This window comes from Hemicordylus capensis, chromosome 6 (genome assembly GCF_027244095.1).
Source record: "Hemicordylus capensis ecotype Gifberg chromosome 6, rHemCap1.1.pri, whole genome shotgun sequence".
NCBI classification, from domain to species: Eukaryota; Metazoa; Chordata; class Lepidosauria; order Squamata; family Cordylidae; genus Hemicordylus; species Hemicordylus capensis.
This window is the reverse complement of record NC_069662.1, coordinates 73997835-74015234: the sequence shown is the minus strand read 5'-3', so window position 1 is coordinate 74015234 and position 17400 is coordinate 73997835. Positions and strand designations below refer to the sequence as shown.

The following is a 17400-nucleotide window of genomic DNA, read 5'->3' as shown; positions in this document are numbered from 1 at the left end:
AGTAGTCACCAGAGCCTCTTCTGTGGGAATGGGGTGCACCACACATAGGGCATGACAACTATACTAAATTTGATCCAAATTGGTCCAGCCATTGCAAAGTAGTTAATGTGGAAGATACACCACCACCATCTTTAAATGGGTTCTGAAATTTATTTATGGGATATCAAGGTTTAATGTCCTCTATAATCTTAACATGTATATCAAGTTGGGGGCAAATTGGTTAGGCGGTTCACAAGTTAGCCCACTTCCACCTCAAGCATTCACATATCTGCCATCTCGAATTAGGATGGATTATATCATCACAAAATATGGAGTTGAGGTGTCCCTATGTGGCATTACAATTGTAACAGATATGGTCCAAATTGATCCAGACATTGTGAAGTTGTTAAGGACACACACACAGGGACAGACAGACACAAATGCACAAAGCAAAGTGATCTCATAAGACTGCTTTCCATGAGGAAAGTTGTCCTATGAGATCACCTTGCTTTGTGCATGTGTGTTCCAGGAGGAAAGTAGGAGAGAGATAAGTTAGCAGTGACATACATGAGGACTTCAGCTTGTGCTAAATCACTAACACAACATCAGTAGAATTCAGGTTCTTAACATATACATTCTTTGTTTATGGAAATTAAAAATGGGCTAAATTCATCTCTAAAGATTGCTGTTCTTCCCTACAGGAGTGGAGCCAGGCTGGCAGCAGCCCGAGTGTGGCCGCTGCCATGGCCCCCTGGCCCTGCCCCTTGCATCTAATGTCAGATGCACCCAGCTAGCCATGCCCCCATGTCTGACGTCAGATGTGGGGGCGTGGTCTCCTTTCCAAACGGGGCTGTGCAGGGCTGTGTGTTTCCTGTTTGGAAAAGAGATCAGCCCACACTGCTTTGAGCAGAGTGGTCCGGAATGACTCTCCCTGCCTTAAAGGCAGGGAGAGCCATTCTGGCCATGCTTCCAATACAGCGCGGGCCGATCTCTCTCCTAAATAGGGACGCTCGGCCCCGTTTGAGAGGGAGATCGATTGGCCCCGCTGCATTGGCAGCGGGACCAGGAGTGGCTCTCCCTGCCTTTAGGGCAAGGAGAGTCGCTCCGGCTGCACTGCCAACGCAACACAGGCTGATTTTGAATCTGAATAGGGCCCCATGGCCCCGTATGGGACCGACGTCAGATGCAGGGGGCATGTCTGGGGCTGGGTTTGCGGGTCCCGATTGGGCGCAGCCTGGGTTCTTTGAACCCGTTCGCCCAGTGGTGGCTCTGTCCCTGCTTAAATTGTGCGTTTAACAGCATGGGCATATATTTAAATATTTGGAACTTCTAATCCCAATCTGACAGATTTTTCACTCAGTAGAATTTAGTTTAAAGATTGGAAGAAGTCTTCTGATTAGTAGGAGAGTGAAAATTCTGTTATAGGCTCTCTGGAATAATTTAATTTAATTTGATACCCCCCTTCCAAAAATCGCTCAGGGTGGTTTACAGGGAGAAATAATAAATAAATAAGATGGATCCTTGTCCCAAAAGAGCTCACAATCTAAAAAGAAACATAAGATAGACACCAGCAACAGTCACTGGAGGTACTGTGCTGGGGGTGGATAGGTCCAAGATCCTAAACTTGTAAAACTACTTGAAATAAGATTGTAAATCAGGGAACAACATGATTAATTCAAATTGTTGCTGTTGGCTATAAGAATATTTAATATGGGGCAGTGAAAATATCACTTTCTGGAAGTTCTGAAAAGTATTGCTCAGGGTTCACTATTAAATTACTTGGCATCAAGACACCTTTCCCCTCCACAGTTTTATTTCTCTCAGCATTAGTCAAGCAGTTTGTCATATTTAAGATGTCAGCAGGCACTGATTTTCATTACATTTGACTGCTATATGTTTGTGCAATTGTCTCAGTGGACAGATAAACCCCGCTGAGTTCTCTACTGCAAAACTACTGTGCCCACCAAAGGTTTTTCTTCAAGGGGAGAGGGGTGATATAAAATATATATTTCTGAAATAGCCAGGATGTCACGGAACAGGAAGCATGTGTCCTATTCTTTCACATTGGCATAATCTATAAAGCTGTTTCAGTCTACCACCAATGGAAGTCAAAAGCAGGCTTATCGAATAAAAATGGCTCATAAATTTTAAGTAAATGAGTCATAGGAAATTTAAATCTGTTGTCCCTTTTTCTTCTTTTTGATAGTAACATGCCCCCCAGGTAGATTCAGTGCTAAATATGATACTACCTGTACTCTCTGCGCTGCTGGATCTTACAATGAAAGGTATGGCCAAACAGCATGCAATAATTGTCCAGATGGAGAGAGTAGTGATGAAAAAGGTGCGAGAATAGAAGGAAAATGTCACAGTAAGTTACTGTTTGTATATTGGCATACAATATAAGGATGATTCATTCCGTTTTTCTTATCCAACTGAGCATTTTGTTACATGAGGCTTAAGGTGGTTCTTGCTTCACCTTGTTTGTAATCTATCTATATTATGACACCTACACTCTCTTTTCTGCATTAACTAAGATCAAAAGTCCACATCAATAGCACAAGAGAGGCTCAAAGAAAATTTCAGCCCCACATATGAAAACAATATTGCAGCTTCCCAGCCTAGAACTAACTTGACATAATGATTGTAGCTTCCACAGCCTAAAACTAAGCTGATATAATTTAATTTCCCATTGAAAATAAAAGGATAAGTTAGGTTTTTAATTTCAGTGGGACTACTTTGAGTAATTTTCCTCATGTCAATCAGTATATATTGCTTGGTTTTGGTTTTTTGTTTGTTTGAAGGCTCCAAGTGAGTGGGAAAGAAAAAAGGAGTCATTTCCCTCCTCCTGAAAACTGCCCCCTCCCTGCCCCACCACACACACCCAAGGCCTAAACAGCATTACAAGGTTTCGTGCTGGCTGGAGCCCTGAACAATAGTACTTCTCTTAGGGGCTGGGAACTGCGACATCTTGTTAGGGGTGTGCACAGACTGTGTGTAGTGGTTCAGTCCAAATTTGGACCAAACTGCCACTCCACACCCTGGGGCACTGGACAGACCGGTTGGGCTGGTCAAACCAATGAACCAGCTCAAACTGGTTCGGAGTGGTTCGCGGTTGAATTGCTTGAACCGCCTGGCTCACAGTGGACTGGTACAACCACGAACCGGTCCGTGAACACCCCTACATCTTGTTGCAATTCCACTTTTAGTAATAAAATATGAATAATAGGCAAATTAAATAGATTTGAATGCTTTTGTCTGTTTTCCATAATTCATTCTGCTTCTGCTAGTTATGGGAAGGGACACAAACTATATATGGTAATGAACAATGGAAAAATCTGCTTAGCTGTCCTAGCTTCTCACCAGAAATTGCCAGGCACACTTCCCTGCTTACGTTCAAGATCATTCTCATGACCAAAATAGGGAGCATTGGCGGGGAGGCAGGATCCTACTTGCCTTTGCACATACGATCAACCCTCCCCTTTAGGCTCTGCTGCTCGCACAGTACACATTTGGCGCCGCAGTGAGCAACATTCCTCTGGCATCCCACAGTGCACCATGCCAGGAGTGCGGGTGCATTGGAGGATTCTCCCGCTGCCAGGTGCTCTTGCTGCCTGGCTTTGTGCGCGCTTGGGCTGCAGGCAGCCTGAGTATGCACACAACCAGGTACTGTGGTAGATGGGCGTGGTCGCATCTTTCTACCTCAGTAATAACCCAGGTAAAAAACTCAGGTTACTCAGTAGGGCAGCAATGAGATTGGGCCTGATCCCCGCAATGAGATTGGGCCTGATCCCGGCGTTCCACACAACCCACACAACCACACAACCCTGGGAAGGGCTGTGCAAGCCCGGGTCAGGTGGCTCGTGTGCATGCCCTCGTTATGTCTCAAGGGCTACAAACTGGTGTTCTGTGCCCTGAGAATTGGGAATACAGTAAACAAATACAGCATGTTTTTGCATCCTCTTAATTTCAGAGCTTTCTGCCCAGCCATTTGGGAGTTATTAATCTTTTTGAGTTTCCCATTGACCCCTATGGGGAAATTATCTAATGTAGCCCATCAGATAATTTCCCATAGAGATCAATGGGAAACTCAAAAAGGTTCATAACTCCCAAAATGACTGGGCAGAAAGCTGGCCCCTTCAGAGGTTGTTCCACCACTGGTGACAATGATATGTTATTTTATTTAAGGCCTGGATATCTATCAGAAAAGCCCCTTAAGATGCAGAGCATGGGTGGTGTGCAGCAACCAATTTTAATTAAGCATGGCTGCTGGCCAAGGAGGAAAGGGCTAAGGGTTGAATGAGAAAGAGATGGTAGCTGCTAGGTATTGTGGTAATCCCTTCTGCTCACCCAAGGCTTTAAACAAGGATTGGGGGCAGGATTTTGGGGAGAAGAGCATGTGATTCACTAGTGGAGGTTGATTTAGGGCTGCCGTGCCATCCCCGCTTTTCTGATTCTGCCACAAGGGACATGGACAAGGCCATGCGGCCAGTGACTCATGTTAATAAGAAATACGATGACACAAGAATTGCTTGTCTGAAGGGAGAGCTAGGTATGCTGGTCCTGTGGTTGTGAGCATGAATTGTCCTCTTTGCTAAGCAGGGTCCACCTTAGTTTGTATTTGGATGAGTGACTACATGTGATGTGAGTGCTGTAAGACATAGGGAGATGGAACCATATTTCAATGGAAGAGCATGCTTGCATGTAGAAGGTCCCAGGTTCACTCCCTGGCATCTCCAGGAAGAGCTGAGAGAGACTCCTGCCTGAAACCTTGGAGACGCCAAAGCCACTGTCAATCAGTGCAGACAATACTAAGTGAGATTGACTAATGGTCTGACTCAATATAAGGCAGCTTTCTATGCTCCTGTGTTCATTAATGTTGATGGTATAGTAGGATAGCAATTAAAAGTGTTTGAGGGAAAATCAAACAGAAACCTGCTATCATTAGAGATGTGGGTGTTTCACAGTTGTTGTTTTTAATGTACTGTAGGATAAAAGAATTTGGAATTGGAAAGAGAATTCAGCATCAGCAGTTTCAGCTTTCATAATTTTAAAAAAAATGTAGAATTTATAACATATTGGCCAAAGTGCTCATCAGAAATGATGCCTTTTAGTACTTCCTAGGTACAATCTTAGTATTCTTTATGGATCTAATGGAGTGAGGGACCTTGAGGGGAAATGGCTAGTCTTATTTATTTATTTAATACATACCATCTCACCCAGATGGCTCTAGGCAGTTCACAAATATAAAAGCAAATAAATAACTCAATTACTCCTAGCCTGACTGCCCCATTTCTACTCTTGTTGCGCAGCTCTCACAATGGTAACAATGAATGTAAGGAGGATGTGAGGAGGATATGCCAAAGTGCTGAGTAAATAACCAAACAGTACAGTAATGTCAGAGGTGCTTGGATTTCACAGGAAGTTTTTGTTGTTGTTTTTTCATAACAGGGACTGTGTGGTGTGCTGGTAATACTGAGATCCTGTCTTGGTGATGATTGCTGTTTTTATGTATTGTGGTTTTTGTTGTTTTTTCTGTGTGGGCAGTTGTATTTTTTAACTATGGTTTGGAGAGTTAGTGATACATTTTCTTAGATGGCTAGCAGATGTCACTGGTCAACATAATAATTGTGAAAATGAAATGAGGTGGGAATTTGAATCAGAACTGGCTGCTTTCCTTTCCAGAGGCCTGGCCCTCCACTGAAAACAATTGAACTTATTTTAAAGTTAATTAATTAAGCTTCTGAGGGGGCATTTTCTGAGATATATGACAGGTCTGAATTTTCTAAACCCTTAAATGCCCCAGAAGGTGAGGAGAAGTATGAGTTTTGGAGCATGAACAATCAACCCATGGTACACACTTGGAAAGTATATATGCTAAATTAAAAACTGAAATTTGAAATTAGTTTTAAAATCCTCTTGAAAGTCTAATCCTGTCCATCACATTTTGACTGAAAACATAAAGAACATAACTGCCAACGAGATTCTTTAATTGTCCCAGTGGGCCATTACAAAACTTGGGTCTATCAAGCATGCAATTCTTCCAAGATTTAGAGTTTGATTGTAGAAGTTAAACAAGGGTTAAACAGGGATTTCAGTAATTAATTGTCAGTAACAACTTTGCCTGAAGATGGTGAGTTCTGGTAAAAAAGACTGTAATGGAGAGAGAGAGAGAGAGAGAGAGAGAGAGAAAGAGAGAGAGAGAGTTAGGAATGCTAAGTAAAGCTAAATAGATGTTTCTTTGTGTTTATGTTTTTCAGGAATTCTGTCAATGTGGATTGTTCTTTTAATATCTTCAGGAGCAACCAGTCTTATTCTAGTGACAATTTGGCTGTAAGAACCTCTAAACACTTACCTTTCAATATTTATAGCATGTAGATCTGATTTATTAAAGAAAGTTCCTGTGTTCCTCTTCACTTCTAGTAGCATATTACTGTAGAGCAGGGGGGAAATGGCTTCTACAGCAAGTTCTATAGGTGTAATCATTGAAGCTACTTTTGTGAAGGCAGCTGCTAGGTTTCTACTTGCGACTTCTCCTGTGCCCAGAATTTGCATTGAAAAGTCTGCATTACCTCTCTTGCTTTCCCTTTCCATTAATCATACTCTTGTCATCCATTGCTGATATATTCCCTGAAGTTTTATAAATATAGCACAAACCACTATACTATATACAAGAGATGCAGTGACTAGAGTGTTGAGTTCGAATATGGGAAACACAGGTTCTTTGGCATGGTCTCTGTCAATCACACCGATGGGTTTCACGCCTGCGCGGAAGCCCATTTGGGATCTCTTCAAAGCTCTAAGTCCTGCTTTTTGTAGGAGCCCCACTCCTCTGCAGTAGCGCCACCTTTCTCCCTCATGTCTTCTTTGCCCATCGACTGAAGAACAGCTCTGGTGAGGTACCTTTCCGAAGCTCTATAAGAAAGAAACCCTGCTATCTCCTCTCTTTAGTTTTCCCTTCTACCCAGTCTTTACTGTGTAGTCTATTTTCTGCCTTTCGCCTTCGGTGTTTTTTTGGGGGGGCCCTCCCTCCGCCACCGTGCCACAACTCCTTGTGGAGCTCCCCCCGCCTTCCCCTCTCCACGTGGGGAGCGCATCCCCCTTTACTCATTATTTTCCTCTGCCTTCTGTTGCACTGCGATGCTTTTAAAAAACTTTTTAGTGTCCCCCTTTTTATGGCTAGCAAGGTTATGCTCAAGCAGTGCACAGTTTGCCGGGTAAAACTCCCATCCACCAACAGCCATTCCTGTTGCCTAGTGTGCCTCGGTGAGGCCCATGAGGTGGATTCTTGTCACCACTATTTAACCCTTTTCTAAGTGAGGAAGAATGGGGCTCAAAGGCTTTGAGCCCTTCTCTGAGAGAAAACTCTGGCTGCACTACTCCAATGGCTTCTATTTCAGGACCATCAGCTCCATTATCAGATCCTTCCTTGATGGGGATGCCGGAACCCAGTCTGAAGCCTAAGGATCCTCCGATCCTAGCTGCTGAATCTGCTGCCATGGCCATTATGGTACCAGTGGCAGAACCTTCTTTGATGCCCAAGCCATCGATATTGGGCTCAATATTGATGAATGAGCCTGAAGCAACAACCTAAATCAAAGATTGCAAAAGCCGTCCCTCAAGCAAAAAAGAAGAAGAAGCAACTTGATCCTGTTGCCCATGCAATCCTGGGTGCGATTACATCTGTTGTGCTCCAGTGCTACAAGATACCAAAGAAGCCCACGGATACGCCTTCCTCTTCTCAGTCTACTCAACAACCGCACAAGCCGGCCTCGCCAGTCTTGGAATCTTGGCTTCCTCTACTATCTCAAGAAGAGATTCTCAAAGTTTAAAAGGGATTGGACCCACCAGAATGTGAGGCATCGCCACCTCCTTCAGTACTGAGCCCGAGGGCAAGACCAAGTGGACCTCACAGACTTCGCCCACGGACCCAACATGGTCGGGTTCAGGGTACAAGCTTGAGGAACAAGAAGATTTTTTTTCACATCCTCAGGGGTCACGAACTGAAACTGATTCAGGGTCATCACATAAGGGGAGCTGCTGGACACCTCGGCATCAGATTCCGTAACAATTGTGGAATTTGAATCTAAGTCGACCCAAATACAAGATATTATGTCCACAAAACACTCATTTAAAAGGTCACAGCGAGTAATTGTTGGTTCCAAGTACTGATTCAAGGGGGAAGGGGTGCACATTAGCCCCTTCACAACCCTGAACAACTCTGCTGGACGTGAACTTGCAGACACGATACAGGAGGAAAAGAATTACTTTGCCACACGTTTTGCCTGAGCATAGATCTTCAAATGCTCTCTATGTAATTATCTGTCAGATTCGAGTTGTGTCTTCCTCCACTTGCACTCTAGTCGTCTACCTCTCTGCTTCAGCCCCTGTAATTCTTCCGTATACCAAGGGGCCAATTTCAAAGCGGGTCAGAGAGGACGCTTAGGAGCGATCGTATCCACTGCCCTGGTAAATTGATTATTCCAATTCTCCACCAGAGTGTCGATAGGATCACCAGCAGAGCTAACACTAAATCCCTCCAAGGCTTTCTGGAATCCTATAAGATCCAGTAACCTTCTTGGGCGGACCATCCTAATGGGCCCTCCACCCCTGCGGAAGTGGGACGTGTTGTGAGTCCAACCTTAACCAGATGGTGGTCCGTCCATGACAATGGGGAAATCACCGGAGCCCCCATCCATGGAACACCACCCTGTTCAAAGTGAAAGACCAGATCAAGCGTGTGACCAGCAATATGCGTCAGTCCCAAGACCACTTGTGGTAGGCCTATAGTTGTCATGGCCGCTATGAACTCCCAAGCCGCCCTGGACAAACTGGTCCCAAAGTGGACATTGAAGTCCCCGAGCACCACAAGCCTGGGAGACTCCAACGCCAAGCCTGAGACCAAGTCCATCAGCTCAGTTAGGGTCTCCATTGGGCAGCGGGGCAGTCGGTATACCAAGAGAAGTCCCAGTCTATCCCTGGTCCCCACATTAGCCGCACACATTCAATATGGTCAGACACTTCAACAGGGATCCTGGTCAGGGAGATATACAGCCCCTCTACTGTTGTAGACCCGACAGGATTAATGGTCCCTCCAGATCCACTTCTGTGAGTTGAGATAATTATGTAGATAAGAAAGTAGCAGCTTAGCTGCACGGACAAAAGCGAAGGATGACTATCAAAAATAAAGCAGTAGAAACAAAATAAAGTCCCCTTGAAACTAACCTAGCTACCCCGCTCTACGATATCTGAGCAATAACTGAAATAAAGGAGCAAGGAAGGAACAGAACAAGGACAGGCTGAAACAAGAAAGGTTGAACAATTATAAACACGAGGAACACTGTCTGCGGTAGGCAACATTGCTGAGAGTCCCGTCTCAGGAACAGCATTTTCTTGATATAGGGCTCGAGATAACCGGCAGCCAATCAGGGTGTCCTGACTCAGCATTTCTGTTCCCTCTCCCGCGAGATCTTACGCCTGTGTGTCTCCCACTGAGCCTTTCTCTTGAGACAGGTGAAATTCCAGCTTCCTCCTGACCAGTCTCCTCAGCCCTCATCTCTGCCAGCTGTTCAGATTCCCCTGTCTGCTGCCGTTCCACCTCAGCTTCAGAGTCTGTTCTCACAGCCAAATCCTCCTGCTGTGCTTCTGAGCCTGCTCTCCCAACCAAATCCTCCCGCTCCCCCTTTGACTCTTCTGACTCAGAGGTCTGGGCCATGACACCTACCTCCCCGCCCATGTCCCCTCCCTGCTCCTCAACAGAGTACCCTGGAGGAAGAAGCGGGGGACCGCCCCTTCATCCAGAATCAGATCATGGATGATTTCAGGTTTATTCTGGGCCGACCTGGCATTACAAAGGAGCAAGACGAGGCTCTGTGGATGGTTGGCATTGCTTTCCAAGGTCAAAGAGCTGGCAGGACAGCCAGAAGGGGAAACAACAATTAAGCTTCTGATTTCCCTTTCTCTGCAACGGCCTGCTGACTTGTCAATGTTACTTCTTCTATTCCCCACCACCACTGGAATAGCTGTCCCATAGTCAGTGGATACATCCCGTCTCCACATCTCCAGAAAGACCCAGACACATTAAAACTCAACTCACCGAGGATTTTAGAGAGAAACCAAATTAGAATACCCACCCACCTTCACACACCACGAGGGCTCCTGAGCCAAACAACCCGGCCCTCACCCTCGTTATCCCCCCAAAGGGGCAACCCCCTTTGGTGTCTCTGCTTTGGTGGCGACCCCACCAGTGGCAGCCTGCTGCTACAGGCAGCTTTCCTATAAAGCCCAGAGCTAGGCAGCTGACCCCAGGAACTGCCGAGTCACCCACCCCTGGCCCTAGTCCTGCACACACTCCTCCCATCACCAAGAAGAGTTCCACTCCTCCCATCACCAAGAAGACTGTACAGCTTGTACCATGGCCACATCTATCGCCCTTTGTTGCCATGCCTGGCTTAGATTTTCTGGCCTCAATCCAGAGGCTAAGAAATGTATTGAAGATCTGCACTTGGATGGGGAGGTGCTGTTTGGATCAAAGACAGATTAAACTATGGAACACATCCACAAGCCCAGGAACACGGCATGCTCCACGAGTCTAACTTCTAACCAGCCTCGCTTATCCAAGCAATCTAAGTGGAACAAGTCACTATCTTATCGCTCTTCGTTGCAGTCTCAGGTTTCAGAGCACTTCTTTCACTCTCAGAAAACCTCACAATACAAGAAGCCCTCTCACTTTTCTAATCAGCATTCCAACCAGTCTAAGGGCAAGTCCTCTACCTTCCCAAAATGCTCATGACAACATTTTCGCCAAATTGGTACTCTTCTTGAGCCATACTTACCAACATAGGAGAGCATAACTACAGATACGTACTGGTACTTATCATCATGAGTATTGGATACGCAATAAAATTCACTTCTCTCCCTCCACCATCCCCTATACAGACCATGTACCTTACCACAGCCTTACTGGAGGAAGTAGAAGCCCTGTGGGAGGAGGACGCCATAAAACTTGTTCATCCCCATTCTTGGGATGGCTTCTCCCAGTACTGGAGAATACCCCTGTATTCTTTCCCCAGTACTCCCAGTGGTTCCCAAGCCAGATGGCGGACTGCGCCCCAGGGGCCTCAACAAATTCATCTGCTACAGATACTTCAGGATGCATACCATTGAAGACATCACTCAGGTCCTGTCAGAGGGGACTTGGTTCACGTGGGTCGATCTAAAGGACATATATTCTTTATGTCAATATCCATCCTCAACTTTGAAAGTATCTACATTTCCATATAGGCTCCCAACAGTACCATTTCAAAGCTCTTCAGCCTGTCTTCTGCTCCACAGGTTTTTACAAAGTGTATGGCTAGTCATCGCCTTTTTACATGAGTGCAACGCACACTTGTTCCTATACTTAGACGACTGGTTCTCATGGCAGACACTCCAGCACCACCATGTATGGATAACTCTGTACCTTCTGGAGGACCTCAGCCTCATAGTCAATCCAAAAAAGTCACAACTAATTCCCATGACAGTCATTCAGTTCATAGAGATCACATTCAATTCAGTCATGAATCAAATACACCTACCGGGAAAAAGGGTCAAAGCAATTCTCTCCTTAGCGAAAGGGTCGAAGCAATTCTCTCCTTAGCGAACCATGTGCTGTCTCACACCGTGCACTCTGCAAGAACCATCCAGAGACTCCTGGGGCTCCTGGCTTCCACCACGGCAGTCCTCCCACATGCTTGCGGATGAGGGTATTGCAGTGGTGGTTCCTCGATCACTTCAGCCCCCTCCACCAGCTACAGTCTATGAGACTAAGGGTGCCCAAAGTGGTCCACAGCTCCTTTTGTTGGTGGGCCAGATGCCCAAACTCAACTCTGGGACTTCCCTTCCTTTATTTCTCTCTGCAGTTAAGTGTGGTGATGGATGCCTCCAAATACAGTTGGGGAGCCCACTACATAGGCTTTCATCTGAATCGGCATTGGTCCCCCTCCAAGGCTTGGCATCATATAAATTATCTGGAGTTGCTGGCGGTCTTTAGGGGCCTCCAGACTTTCCTTCCACACATTTGGGGCCATCATGTATGCATACAGACGGACAACACAACGACAAAGTCTTATATCAACAGACAGGGCAGGGCAGGCTCACGTTCCCTGGGGGCTCTTACTCTGGTGATTTGGAATTAGATGATCACACATGACATAGAGTTTTCTGGGATCCACATCCAGGGTCACAAGAACATGATCACAGATGCACTACCCCATAAATGGCAAATCTACTAGCCGTCCCTGCAGCAGGTGTTCTGGTGCTGGAGTCATCTGGAAATTGACCTTTTTGCCTCTGAACACAACCAACAGTGTTGCCTGTATTACTCTCAAGTGGGACTGGGCAAGCACTCTCTATGTGACACTTTTGCTCTTCCCTAGAATGCCCACTTCATGTACATTTTCCCTCCAATCCTGCTACTCCCCCATGTCCTCCAAAAGATACAGATAGAAGGAATACGGGCGATCCTAATTGCTCCTTGGTGGCTGAGGCAGCCTTGGTTTCCCCTGCTTCAGGTCTGTCCATTTCTCTCTGTGTTTGCATGGCGGCCATTATGTCAGTCCTCTCAATGTCATCGGTACACTCACTCTTCCATGACCCAACTATAAAACAATTCCTAAAGGGCTTATCTCATACTTACCCAGATGCTCCACCGTTGGCACCTTCTTGGGACTTACCACTGGTGCTCTTCAGGCTGATGGGTATGTCTTTTGAGCTTATGGAGACGTAGGGCCTAGATCATCTGTCTCAGAAAACAATTTTTCTTGTCGCCATTACATCAGCAAGGCGGGTCAGCGCTTCAAGTGGACCCACCTTTCTTAGTTTTCCACTGAGATAAGGTCAGCTTCACTTGGATGTGTCCTCCTTGACAAAGATGGTGCCATATTTCCATAGAGCTCAAGACATTATGTTGTTTGTCTTTTTTCTCAAGCCTTCGGACTTGGCCAAAATGGCCCCACATACCTTGGATGCCCAAAGGGCACTAGCTTTTTATGTGGAGTGGACTGCATCCTTCTGCAAGACCAATCGCCTGTTTGTAACCTGTGGCAAGGAAATTTGGGGTTATTGCTCATTGACAGAGACCCTCTCCCTTTGGATTGCACAGGCCATTACCCTCACTTATGAGTTGGCTGGCAAGCATCTTCAGCACCCTGTATGGGCATATTCCACCAGGGTGCTGGTGACGTCAACTGTGTGAGACAGGAATCTCCCACTCTCAGCCATCTGCCAGGTGGACACGACCAACATCGTTCATCCGCCATTATGCCCTGGATGTTAAAGTACACCAGGATGCTGCTTTCGGCAAGGCGGTACTTCAATCCATATTCTGACTGCATCCCATCACCAGGTAAGTGCAGTGCAGCTTGCGATGCGCCCATCAGTGTGACCACGCTAAAGAACATCGGGTTGCTTACCTGTAGCTGAAGTTCTTCTAGTGGTCACCTGTCAATTCAAACACTCTCCCTATCTCCCCGCTGCAGTCTCTTTTCAGATTGGCAGACATATCAAACTGAGGGAGAACGGTGGCACTACCACAAAGGGGGCAGGGCTTCCGCCAAAAAGCAGGACTTAGAGCTTTGAAGAGATCCCAAACCAGCTTCCACGCAGGCACGAAACCCACTGGAGTGAATTGACAGATGACCACTAGAAGAACTTCAGTTACAGGTAAGCAACTCTGATGTTCCTGTTCCTGCCCAGGGCCAAGCTACATGTTAGGCTGGAGATATGATCAGGTCCTCCTGCCATTTTGAGCATCACGGGTGGCTCCAAATTGGATCAGAGGTGCAGCACTAGTGCTATCCCTATCCCCCATGCTACTTTCTCAATCTAAAATCCTCCTCCTGAAGTCAAAACTCACAGAACAGTTTTGAGAGTAAACTAAGTAAGCTAACTGAGCAGAAAGGCACCTTTTAAAGTGGAGAATAACTATCCCTATCCAAACCTTGCACAGCATTCCTCTAGTGGCTGTTGCTGCTGACTACCTTGTGCTTCTTTTTGGATTGTGAGCCCTTCTGGTAAAGGAAATAATCTTATTTCTTTTTCTATGTAAACCACTTTGAGAATGTTTTTGTTGAAAAGCGGCAGATAAATATCCATAGTAGTATTAAAACAGGATACTTCCCCATATTGCATGATGAGTTCTTTGGAGGAATTATGGGATAAAAATGATCATTATTACTTCTGTTCAAATAAGGGTGACTTGTGTGTGGAAGCAGACTGCCACGTGAAATTCTTCTTGCTGAATGTGTAAGTGATCAGCATCCAGGCATTTGCATACAGAACTCACCAGCAGAGTCAGCTTTGTCAGCATTGATCTACTTGTGTGTTGACTCAGGTCCTCTTGATTTTCTTTTCTTATTGTGGCCATTCATGTTCCTCACCTGCAATCTGTAGATCAGGATATTAAAGTAAGTCAGAAAACTAAACTTGCCCCAAAGTTCATTTTTCTTTCTGGAGGAATCTTTGTTGATGTCTGGCCTGATTCTGGTTGGTTTCATTGTGAATTATATCCACCACGCTGATTCAAAATTCATCAGCATCCATTAATAGGCTGTACAATACTAGAAAATGTGTTTAGATGCTGTACTGGTTTTTTTATACCCTGGTGTGCCTGTGTCTTCATTTTGATAAATATACAGTTTCTTTTAGTGAATTATATATAAGCGTTTTATGCTGTTATTATGCAGTGGGGTAAGTTTATCTTGCAGCCCAGTCCTAATTCCTTTATGAGTAAGCAAATCCCTTTTATTTTAATGGGGCCTAGCCCCAAATAATTGTGCTTAGTAGTGAGTGTTAAATTTGTCCTCTTGTAATACTGGGCCTGACCAATTTCCCCCTCATTTTCTCACAGGATCATAACTAAATGCTGCAGGAAAACAATAGCAGCCCAATACATCAAAGAGGCAGAATCTGAACTTAAGAAGAGGCTGCAAACATTTGCAAATATTGCAAGTGATGCAGAAATTCAAAAGCAAAGAAGTAAATTAAGTCCTATCAAAGTGCAAAGGAAAGATCAATCAAAATACAAAGTAGATTTTTTAGAAGAATCCGTGGGATTATTAAGCAATGATGAAGTGACAGAACCATCTACAACTACTGGTGCAAGTCCAACACCTGACCAAACAGGAGCAAGTGAATTAGAAACAAGCTTTGAAGACCAGCCATCACCCATTTTGGGAAATGATTTTATTCCAAAGGACTTGCCATCCAATCAGCAAAAATTAGTTGACATAATGAAGCACAACCCGTCCTAGTTGCTGTGAGTGAGATTCTGCAAAACTTTGCATGAATCTGCAGTTGGGAGGAGGAAGGTTGAATTGTGTCTTAAAAGAGTACATGTAAGAAATCTGGAAATTAAGTTCACTTAATAGTTGCAAATGGGGGCAACCTCAGAGTCTCTCTCCTTCAACTGCCTCTTGTAGCTTTTGCTTCATGGAGGGTACCAAAACATCTGATATATTGCCTAAAAACGCTGTGCATTTACACTGTGCTGTATGGTTGATTGTTTGCAAACTGTCCAGATTGGAACTAAGCTTACTTTGCAGGAAAACTCTGTGGAGCCAAAATAGATAAAAGATCAAAAGTGTTGCTTTAAACTGCTGTCTTTTCTAGGCTAATTAAAACTGCAGTAATCTGTGTACAAAAATGATGAATATATATATACTGCTTTTAAACAACAGTCTCAAAAGCAGTTCACATGGATATAAATAAATAAATGTATCATCTTCTTAGGGTTTGTTTCCCCTAACCTCCCCCCTCCCCCCCCCGGCCAACATACTTTAGCCTTTCTTCATTAGGGAAGGTGCTCCAGTCTCCCTCATCATTATGGTTGTCTTTTTCTAAACATTTCCTAGCTCTAAACATCTATTTTTGAGATTGGATAAGCAAATTTTGCACAGTATTCCAAATGCCGTCAAGGCTGTTAATTTTAGTTTTTTCTATCCCTTTTGTAATGATTCCCTTTTGTAACGACCAAATTGACATTGTTGTTTAGTAGTCTACCATGAACCTAGAGTTGGTTTCCAGCTAGACACTATAGTTCAAACTTCAGACACCACCATATGCACAATTAGAATTTTTTGTTCCTTTACACTTACTTACACCAACTCATTTGCCTTTTTTGCCCATTCAAAATAAGAAGTTATTTTGAGTGATTTATTTTATGTACTAAGTCAGGGGTAAAGTTAGAAATATGTATGTCATGGTATTTCTGTTAAGAAAAATCAATCTGAAGCCATGTGGCTTGGTCATATATGGTAATACTGAAAAGTATAAATAAAATATGTTGTGGCAAAAGGGCCACAAGGCTACCCCAAATTGGAAAAAACAACTTTGAAAAACATGTATTGGCATGACTTGAAAAAATAATCATCTTAGGTATACACTCTAGAATGGTATAAGCACATTTTATTTATTCAAATTCCTCTGTACTGCTCTTTTGCTCATTTAGCACCCAAAGCAGTTTACAAAGAGAAAACATCATTACTATGGTCCAAAATATTAAGCAGCTTGCTATTACAGTTAGGAATAGTTCACATACCATATGCATTTTCTACAATATTGATGAAGGTATTGTGTTACCATTCATTCTTCTTGTTCTCCCCAGAAAGTGTAATGCGGTGCTTTTCCAATCCAATCCAACCCAATCTTTATTACAGTCATAGACCAGAGTACAAAAACACAAAAAAGAACAGAGCTTTTCTTACATTACAAATGTTCACTCACAGATACTTTTACAGTCCAGGTGGCAGCCTACCCCCTAAGTAGGAAAGGAAGCAAGTAAAACAACTCACTTAGGCTTCTTTTTGCTTCTCCACTCTTACAGTCTTCACTGCTGTTGCCTAATGGACGTCTTTATTTTTTCCTGGCTGTCTCCATTCCATCAGACAGCCCTCACTTACTGCAACCTCTGAAAAGTATAAAACTCAGCCAACCTACTTGAGTAATATGGGATTGCAATTACAGGGGGGTGGCAAACAAATTTCAGATATCTAGTGAGCAAACAAAAAACGACAGGCTGCTTACCTGTAACAAGTGATCCTTGAGTGATCTTCTGGAATTCATACATATTGGAATGCACCTGTGCCTTTAAGAACCCAAGGAAAAATTCTCAAGCTCCATATGACACTCTGATGTCAGCTGCATGTGGGCGCGATGTTCATTATTCTGGATGGCTAGAGCATCTAACTCCCCAGTTCCTGAACAACTGCTGAGAGCCAGAAGATCATCCGCCAACCAAGGAAGACTAAAGATAAGTGTGAGAACTTTGTAAAAACACATCAGCAGTGGGTGGCTGAGTGGGTAGTATGAATTCCAGAGGATCTCTCAAGGATCACTAGTTACAAGTAAGCAACATATTTATCCTTGTCGTGATCCTCTGTTCATTCA

General features: G+C 44.4%; 1 protein-coding gene across 6 annotated transcripts in view; it reads left to right on the top strand.

The window, feature by feature from the left end:
* LOC128329260 (zona pellucida-binding protein 2-like) overlaps window positions 1–15743 on the top strand; it is a 67646-nt gene extending 51903 nt beyond the window's left edge. For 5 of the 6 annotated variants that reach the window (XM_053260123.1, XM_053260126.1, XM_053260127.1 and 2 more), the window contains 3 exons: window positions 2186–2347; window positions 6237–6309; window positions 14864–15743. In XM_053260123.1, coding sequence (XP_053116098.1) covers window positions 2186–2347; window positions 6237–6309; window positions 14864–15266 — 638 coding nt within the window. In that variant the 3' untranslated portion in view covers window positions 15267–15743. The remainder of the gene's footprint in view (window positions 1–2185; window positions 2348–6236; window positions 6310–14863) is intronic. The other variant, XM_053260125.1, reaches the window with a different exon arrangement.
* Window positions 15744–17400: the final 1657 nt, after the last annotated feature.